The sequence below is a fragment of the Urocitellus parryii genome, chromosome 15 (assembly GCF_045843805.1).
Source record: "Urocitellus parryii isolate mUroPar1 chromosome 15, mUroPar1.hap1, whole genome shotgun sequence".
Lineage (NCBI taxonomy): Eukaryota > Metazoa > Chordata > Mammalia > Rodentia > Sciuridae > Urocitellus > Urocitellus parryii.
Genome location: NC_135545.1, coordinates 7,086,401 through 7,095,448, shown reverse-complemented (window position 1 = coordinate 7,095,448; position 9,048 = coordinate 7,086,401). Strand labels below are relative to the sequence as shown.

The 9,048-nt window shown below is 51.4% G+C and overlaps 1 protein-coding gene across 1 annotated transcript; it reads right to left on the bottom strand.

Annotated features, from left to right (window-relative positions):
- Positions 1–4,170: 4,170 nt before the first annotated feature.
- On the bottom strand, positions 4,171–8,082 carry Rras (RAS related). The gene is made up of 6 exons (XM_026406247.2): positions 7,837–8,082; positions 5,878–5,965; positions 5,677–5,779; positions 5,476–5,584; positions 4,613–4,731; positions 4,171–4,539 (listed from the first exon to the last, which is right to left on the bottom strand). The coding sequence occupies exons 1-6, from the start codon at positions 7,987–7,989 to the stop codon at positions 4,455–4,457; spliced, it is 657 nt and encodes a 218-aa protein (XP_026262032.1). The 5' UTR covers positions 7,990–8,082; the 3' UTR covers positions 4,171–4,454.
- Between the last annotated feature and the right edge of the window lie 966 nt (positions 8,083–9,048).

The window sequence follows — 9,048 nt, the reverse complement described above, 5'->3', positions numbered from 1 at the left end:
TCCTGACTCATCCTCCTGAGTTGCTGAGAAAACACCATTTTTTAAAAAAATTTTTTTAGTTGTAGTTTGACATAATACCTTTATTTGACTTACTTATTTTTATGAGATGCTAAGGATTGAACCCAGGGCCTCGAACATGCTGGGTGAGTGCTCTGCTACTGAGCCACAACCCCAGCCCCAGGAGAAAACACCACGTTTTGAAGGGGAAAGTACATAAATTTTTTTCTTCCTTTTTTTTTTTCCTTCCTTCTTTTTGGTACTGGAGACTTACCACAGGGCATTTTACTACTTAGCTACAGCCTCAACCCTTTTTATTGTTTATTTTGAGACAGGATCTTGCTAAGTTTAGGGTCTGAGTTGCTGAGGCTCGCCTGGAATTTGTGATCTTTCTGTCTCAGCCTCCCCAGCTGCTGGAATTACAGGTATACACCACCACGCCCAGCTGTGAATTCAATTTTTTTTTTTTTTTTTTTTTTTTTTGGTGCTGGGGATTGAACCCAGGGCCTTGTGTATGCGAGACAAGCACTCTATCAACTGAGCTGTATCCCCAGCCCTTAAAATGTATTTTTAAGTTACTACAGTGACTTCAGGAACTAGCAAACTTTTTCTTACTTTCTAATTTGAGGATGACTTTGTTTCAGAACTCTTAAACACCAAGGTCCCTGGGTGGGTTTGTTTGCAATTTCTAGAGATTGGCCTGCATTTGTGGATGAAGTCCTGCATTGTTAAACCTTGCTATTCAAAGTATAGCCATTACTTTGGTGTCCCCAAAAAACTGATGGAGATTAAGGCTCAGATCTACTGTGTCAGAACCAGCTCTTCATTTTGTTTTTAATGGTGCTGTTGCTGGAGATCAAACCTGGGCCTCACGATGGCTAGGCAAGTACTCTTCATTTGGCCATACCCCATACCCAGGATTGACCCCAGGGGTGCTTTGCCACTGAGCCATATCCCCAGCCCTTTGTATTTTGAGACAGGGCCTCACTAAATTGCTAAGGCTGACCTCAAATTCACATATTTGGCTCTTTTTTTTTCTCCTGGTACTACAGATTGAACCCTAGGACCTCTACAATGGAGCTGTAGTCCCAGCCCTTTTGGTTCTCTTAATTTTTTTTTTTTTTAATATTTTGAGACAAGGTCTCAGTAAATTGCCCAGGCTTACATAAGAAAATTTGTGATCTTCTTGCCTCAGCCTCCCTAGTCACTGGGATTATAATCATGTGCCACCATGCTCAGCCAGAATCCACTTTTAAATAAAATCCTAGCTGGATGCAATGGCACATTACCGTAATCTCTGCTACTTGGCAGATGAGGCATGAGGATGGCAAGTTCCTGGCCAACCTGGGCAACATAAAGACAGGAATGTCAGAATTTTTAAATCAACTGGCAGTACTGTAGAACCCAGTCTACAAAGTAGTGAACAGGCTGTCATTCTAGAACCTGGGTGCTCATTTTCAATTCAGACCACAGGTGTTACAGACATGTTCTGAGGCAGGGTGGAGACATCAATGTCCTAGGTTCCCTTCCAAATGAACTGAGGAAGAACTCTTGCAGTTCTAGAACCTTGGTGTTGTCTAGGTAATCACATTGCAGATTTCAGAACGTGGGTCTTCAGAATGCAGGATGGACAGCAGCATTCAAGAACTGCAATGGGAGAGTCACTGATGGACCATGAACTTCCTAGAGAATCACTGAGGACTGAGGGTGGACTACTGGTGTCCTTGAACTGTGGCCTTTAGCATGTGAAAGTGCAGCCACTGATGGCAAGTGACACACTTCAGTTTCTGGATTAGGCTCTCAAATGGGCCAAAGGCACCAGGATTGGCATTGTCCAGAGATCAGACATAGTGGACGGAGTATCTTGAAGGTGATTGATGGGGCAAGGATCATTTATTCCTTTAGCAGTAGCAAAACATTCGCTGGCCTTTGGAACCCAACTGCCCAAATTTGAATACTGGCTGCCGCCAAGCAAGTTGGCTAACAGCTCCCATCCTCAACTTTGTTTTGTGTAAAATGGGCTACTGTCACTGGGAAGATGAAGTGCTTTGAAGCACCTAGGATGGTGCACAGCTCCTGCTCTCCATGGCAGGAGAACCCAGGAGGCTTGGCAGAGGTCTAAGACGTGACAAAAAGAAAAGGGAGGCAGGAAAGATGAATAAGGACAAGGACATCAAAATGGGAGAGACTTAAAAATCATTGTCAGGGTTCGCCAAAATGCATGGGAGGGCAGGAACCTTACAGAGGAACTCAGCACCAGCACATGCCTAGGGACATACCAGCCTGTTCAGTACTGTCTCAAGTTTTTAGATTGGCATTAACCATGAACCTTCCAAAAATGGCCTGCCAGTTGTCTTTTTTTTTTTTTTTTTTTAACCTTTATCTGGCCACAAACAGGAACTTGTCACCTTCTCAATGTGTATCTTGGTCCTGTAAGAAGGTGGGTGTTTGGAAGGAATTCAACAACACAGGCAAGATTCAGATCTACTGGAGAGTGTCAATCATGGGACCCTGGGGGAAAGAAGTTGGCAAAGGACCCCCAACTAGGGCTGAAGTGTCAGACCTTGTCTGGAAACTGAGAGAAATGTGTCCTCCTGTAGTTCACATTCCCCCACCCAGCAGGGGTGGGCCCCTTCTTAGAGAGGCGGGGAGTGAACCTAGCACAATACAGCTGGGCCACGCTTAGTCCCAGGGCGGAAGGTTGAATACAGGCCAAGGATTCTGTGATAATGAAACCCGGAAAGGGATATTCACTAATCAGTGTTCTAATCTGGAATACAGAGGGACATTCATGGTTCTGGGGCAGAACAGAGAACAGTGAGCCATGGTCATCAAACATGAGCACTTAGTGTGGACCAGGTACCGAGATCCTTCCCGCTTTGTGATCATCTCAGCCTTTCACCCACCCTGCAGAGCAGCTATGTGATCACCCCCCTTTCATAGAGGATCCTCAGCTGGATTTGTTGTTTTTGGTAGTGCTGGAACCCAGGGCCTCACTTGCTAGGCAAGCACTCCACTAGCGGGCTTCATCTCCAGCCAGAGCTGGATTTGAATGCAGGGAGCCTGGCCCCTGAGGCTGTGCCAGGCTATACTGTATCTGTACCACAAGGCAGGCTCTGCATTGGGAATGAGCTATTTAGAGATCAGGGACCAGGGCAACAGGTTGCTGACTAATGGCAGGTGGCAGGTGAAGGCCTAAGTTCTAGGGCAGGTGGACATCTCGGAGGAGGTTTCTGGCCTGTTATAATGTGTAGGTGTTGGGGTTCAAAGATTTTCAGTCAGAGATGGTTGGGAGGTGGGTGGCTGGTGGTCTCTTGGCTCCAGCCTTCCAAGTCAGCAAATCTGGGGCAGGATTGAGGGTCTTAGATTGGATGTGGTGGTCAAGACACAGATTAGCTTTAGATTTACAAATCTGAAGACCACTTGCTTAGTCTGACCTAAAGACATTCTGTATTTCCACCTCCTGTCCCCCACAGACCAAAAGAGGCTCAGATGGGGTGTTCCACATGAGTCCCAAGATGGACTCAGGGCTTAGATTTAGACGTCAAACCCATTGGGAACTTTCTGGAACTGAAAACTTGCCTGATATCATTCTGTCCACCTGTCTGCCTTGCTCTTCCAGCCAAAAGACCTTTCTCAATATAGACTGTGCCACCATTTGTAGTATTTGCCTGTTTCCAAGGTCTTGGAACGTTGTAGAACAGTACTGTCCAGTAAAGCTTTCTGTCCCTGGTCCCTCCTCACTCTACCTGCCTTTCTGGTTTCTTTCTGATAGGGATGTACATTTGCTCCATCCCATAACAGGATAGCCACTAATTAGGTGTGATTATTGAACTCTTAAAATATTGCTGGTGTTCCTGATTTTTGGTCTTAAGTTAAATAGCTCCATGTAGCTTCTGGCCACCCTACTGAATAGTGCAGTTCTAGAACTTTGCAAAGACATTAAAGTTTAGACATTAAACTTCATCCTAACAAAATGCCCACCCAAACAGTAAAGGTTGGGCTCAAGCTGTTGAAGGGAAGTGAGGTCTGTACACCTGGCTCAGTTTATTCCCATCCTTTCCCAAGAAATGGGTTCTAGACCCCACGACAGTTCTAGATGGGGCAAGGCTTTAGAGCAGGGCACTGAAAGTATGCCCTGAATTCACCATTTCCCTTTTAGAAACCACCTCCTGACATTGGCAGTGACGTTTATTTTTCTGGGGGTGGGGAGTTATATACAGCAGTGACCCTGGAACCCCTCACCCCACCAGGGGCTTGGGTGGGGAAAAGAGGTGTTGGCAAAAGGCACACAGTGGCGTTGGCCCAGAGGAGGCTGGGAAATAAGGGTAAAAGGTGTAGTGTGTCCTGGGAGACCCAGAGGAGGAAACTGAGGCTCGGCCAGGGCCTCAGGCCACACAGCAAGGTGCAAGGCAGCTGGTCCCGACAGCTTGTGCTGGTCACTTCTTCTACCCTGGCTACAGCAGGACACAGGGGCAGCCCCCATCCTTCTTCCTGGGGGTGCTGGGAGGGCTGGGTGGGAGCTCTTGTTCCTGGTATTTCCTGTGGGAAGCAGTTGTTGAATCTGGGCTGGAGGGGATGGAGACCAGGGTGACAGGAAGGGAACTCAGTTTACCTGACGGCCCGCACCAGCTGCTCGAAAGCCTCATCCACGTTGTGACGCAGTTTGGCTGATGCCTCAAAGTAGGCCACATGGTGGGAGGCGCTGAAAGCAGATGCTTCAGATCGGGGGACCTGGTGGGGATGGTTATGGACACGAATCAGGTTCTCATGCTCAGGGTGACCCCAGCTGGGGAAGCTATAATTGAGGTAACCTTTGGTGGCTCAAGGGGAAAGTTGCAGAAAGATCCTGGGTGGATGTTGAGGGAGTTAGTGCCATTCAAGTGAGGAACCGGGAGGTTTCATGGACGTTTTAGGTAACTAGCGATCAAGTTAGGTAACTAGCAGCCAGGCAGGGTGTGGATTGGGGGTGTTGCTCAGTGGTAGAGTGCTTGCCTGTCATGTGTGAAGCCCTGGGTTCCAGTCTCAGCCCCGGGGGTAGGGCATGTAAGGTGTTCTTAGCAGAGGCCACAGGCCAAGCTCCCCCTAAAACTGGAAATCCCACGGAATTTGGTGGAAAAACTGGGGAGCTATGGGAGGGCTTAGGCCAGTGGGAGGTCTATGTAAGGGGAGAAGGAGAGACTGTGGGGAGAGGCTAGGTGGGAAAAGAGGAGGCAAGGGGCAGAGATTCAGGTCTCAGAGGTGTGCATGGGGGTGGTGCCCTTTGCCCCATCCATCCATCCGTCCTGGGGATGTCTGTGTGCTAAGCCCTCTGGTGAATGTTGCTGGCAATCCAGATGGTCCCACTTGGGAATAACACATCCAAATGAGAAGCGTGGCATGGGAGGGAGCAGAGATGCAGGAGTGCGAGGAGGATGCTGTACTGGACGGAGCCTCCCAACCCCATTTAGGGTCCCCAGGGAAGGTGGCATCACAAACCTGGCGCTGTGTCTCCAGATCTGCCTTATTCCCAACCAGCACAATGGGGAAGTCATCACGGTCCTTGACTCGGAGGATCTGAGTGAAGAGTTTGCCCACTTCGTTGAAACTGGGAGAGAAGTGGGAGAATGAAGTCCAGCCCAGGTGGTGCCCCCCATTCCCCCGACTTCCCATACTAATCGGCCACTGGCCACCTCTCACCTTTGCCGGTCGTTAATGGCATACACCAGCAGGAAACCATGGCCAGCCCGCATATACTGCTCCCTCATGGCCCCAAATTCCTCCTGGCCCGCGGTGTCCAGGACTGAAGAGATGGAGGAGTACCATGGGAACGAGGCTCCCCCAACCAACCCCAATGAGCCCCTGGTGACATGCCTCCCACCCATTCCCAGCCGCCCTCACTGTCCAGTCGGGCTGGGATGCCATCCACCGTGCAGATCTTCGTGTAGGAGTCCTCGATGGTGGGGTCATAGTCAGACACGAAGTAGGACTGGAGGGGCGGGGAAAGGCCACTGTTACTTCTGTGTCCCTACAGGATGTCCTGTCCCTGGTCCCTCCTCACTCTACTTGCCTCTCTGGTCTCTCTCTCTCTCTCTCTCTCTCTCTCTCTCTCTCTCTCATCCTTTCTGTCTCTAGGTCTCTACTTCTCTGTTGCCTTCTCTTTGGGTATCTGAGCCGCTCCCTGTTCCAGTCTCTTTCTCTGCATCTCTTCTTGTCCTCTATGCTATGAAGTACATCTTTCATATCATGATTACATCTTGGCTGTGTGATATTGAACAAACTGCTTCCCCTCTCTGAGCCTGTTTCCTAATTTGAAAAATGAGCTTAAGAATAAAGAATAGCAGTACACTCATTCAGCATTAGAAACTCAGGGGAAATCTCTATTAGATACTTAACATGTCCTTAGGCAAACAGTAAGCAGTTACTAGGAGCTGTTGTTCAGAGAAGCTGTCTGTCTTCTCTCTCTCCTCTTCTTCCCCTCCCTCTCTCCTCCTCCTCTTTCTCCTCCCCTTCCCCTCCTCCTCAAGCGGCCTCCAGTGTCTCCTCCCAGGGGAAGGTCCCGGTTCCAATCCTGCCCCACCCTCAGCCCCACCCTCAGCCCCAGCCTCGCCCTTCCTGCCTGGGTCCTGCCGCCTCCAGCCAGGCCTTGGGCCAGCTCTGGTCTGCCCCTGGGTGCAAGAGGCTTAGGGTTGGGGCCTTCCTCTGCATGGGTGGGGCTCACCCAACGCGTTTGCTGTGGGTGGGGTGTCTCTGGAGGGGTCGGCAACCCTGGGGCCTCTCCAGTAGCACCTAGGGACATACACTTTTCAAGGGTTTTGCTGAGGTGGGAAGGGTTTCCCATGGGATTGTGGTAGAGGTTTCCTGGGCAGGAGATGGTTTTCAGGAGAGAGGTGATTTGGAGGCTGGGAGTCTAAAGGCTGCATCCTATCTGCTGGAGGTGTGCTTGGGGTAGGGACCAGGTCCTGGGTGGGGCTGTGGCTCTGAGGGGGATTAGGGGCGTGTCTTCAGAGCACATCAGAGAAGCTCAGGCTTGAGAACTGAGGGCCAGCCCTGAGGAGGAGGTTTGCCGGCAATTGGAAGTTTTGTCATAGACTAGTCTTCCAGGCCTTGTGATGCATTTATGGGGCCAAACTCCCAAGGAGCAGGTCTTTCTGGAAGTGTGAAGAATCTTGGGCTTCTTGCATGGAGTTTCTAAGACAAGCTTAAGGAGTTGGAGTGGAGGAGGACTGGACATGGAGGAGTGGAGGTCTGGCAAATGGGGGATTGCCAGATCTTGGGGTCTTGGGAATTTTCAGGAACAGCTAAGGGACAGGATCACTTGGGTCTGAGGGGAAATCCTCTCTGAGCAATGGTTAGAGGGTGCCTGTCTCAAGACTGGGTGATTCCAGAAGAACCTCAGGGCCAAGGTCTGGGCAAATTTCTAGATGCTGGGGGAGATCCCAGAAGGGGGCACGAATCCCCACTGGGGGAATCTTAAAGGTGCTGGACACAGCTGTTCTCCCCTTGAGCCTCTGAGGGGAAATAGGGTACAGGGCAGAGGGTGTGGAGAACCCTTGGGCGTGCACAGGATCTGAATGAGGCTACTGTTCTCTATTTAAGGTGCTCTCAGGAGGTACTCAGAGCCAGGTCAGCAGAGAAGCGGCAGGGATGGTGGGTCTCCGGATGTATTAGGAGAAGTCCCGCGTGCAGGGGGTGGAGGCCCTGGGGGAGCTTAGAGTCGCAACCTGAGGGGATCTTTTAAGATTAGAGGGTCTTATAGGAAGGTCTCAGTGATGGGTCAAGGGGACACAGAAATCTCAGGGAGCCCCCAAAGGTTGAGGTCTGGGTCTCGGGGACCCCTCCCGGGTGAGGGCCCACTACCTGGATGAACTGGATGGTCAGTGCGCTCTTGCCCACGCCGCCGCCGCCCACGACCACCAGCTTGTGTGTCTCGCTGGGCGGGGGGTCCCCGGGTCCCGGCCCCCCGCCCCGGGGCCGCCCCCGCCCAGTCCCGGACGCCGCCCCGCTGCTCATGTCGCCACCGCTGCTGCCGCCTCTGCTACCGCCAGGGGGGAAACCGGGCGGGACTCAGGGTCGGGCTACGCTAATGAGGCTACTGCATAATCATGAGCTCTGGCAGCAAGGACTCCCGTCTCAGGACACTTAAGGAGGAGGCAAGACCAGTGAAAAGGAGGAGCTGTGTTAATAAGGGCAGGAGAACGAAGTTTGCTGCAAGGGGGAATTCCGAGTGGGGCGTGGTTATGCTAATATAATTTTGTGCTTACCCCACCCAGTAGCGCCACGCGCTCTCAGCTGGCGGGCCGTCGGTGGGCGTGTTTATGCTAATAAGAGCTCGTTTTTCTGGTAGGTTGGAGGGAAGCTCGTTCGGGGTGGGGCTATGCAAATAGGGATCTAGTGACAGCTTCTCTGAGAACCATCCTCCGGGTCTCATTCTGGTAGGCGGGGCTTGCCGACTCGCGCGCATCCGTATATAGGGCGTTTAAAGTAAGAAGCGGGTCTCGAAGAGAAGCTCCACCTCCATCCTGGGATCCTAGCCAAGCTCTGTACTCAGAGTCTCAGCTAGAAGCCGGAATCTCCGCCCGCTTAGGGACCCAGGCTTCCGGTTCCCGCTGTCCTAGCCAAACGGAAGACAGACTGGGAGGGGAGAAGGGGCCCTGGAGGGAAACTGCAGAGTAACGGGACAGGGAGGGGCCGTGAGATCACTGCATTCCTGATCCATGAGCCAGCTAGCCCAAGTCGGGACGCCCGGGTCATGAAGGGCCTGGGGCCAAGATTTGTGGGACTTCGAAGGGGAAGCTGAAGGCCCAACACTGGGTTCTTTGGAGAAAATAAGGCTGGAGACGGACTCCTGGGAGGGAGGGAACTGCGGGCCTGTTGGAGGCTGGGAGCCCTGAATTCTGTGTGAGGGAACCCGAACTCTTGTGTTCGTATCAAATGTGAGCCTGATACCTGGAATAATCTGAAGGGGGAAAGGCCGAAGCTCCTGACTTGGATTTGAGAAAGGAGGACTGATTCCTGAAGAAGGAAAATCCTGCTGTGAAATAATTAAGAATTCCGACTTTTCCATCCCAA

Coding starts and splice junctions, on each gene's coding strand:
- Rras (XM_026406247.2), bottom strand. CDS start 7,989: ATGAGCAGCGGGGCGGCGTCCGGGACTGGGCGGGGGCGGCCCCGGGGC. Junction 5,966..7,836: donor TGACCATCCAGTTCATCCAG/GTAGTGGGCCCT, acceptor CCGCCCCTCCAG/TCCTACTTCGTGTCTGACTA. Junction 5,780..5,877: donor CATCCCAGCCCGACTGGACA/GTGAGGGCGGCT, acceptor CCATCTCTTCAG/TCCTGGACACCGCGGGCCAG.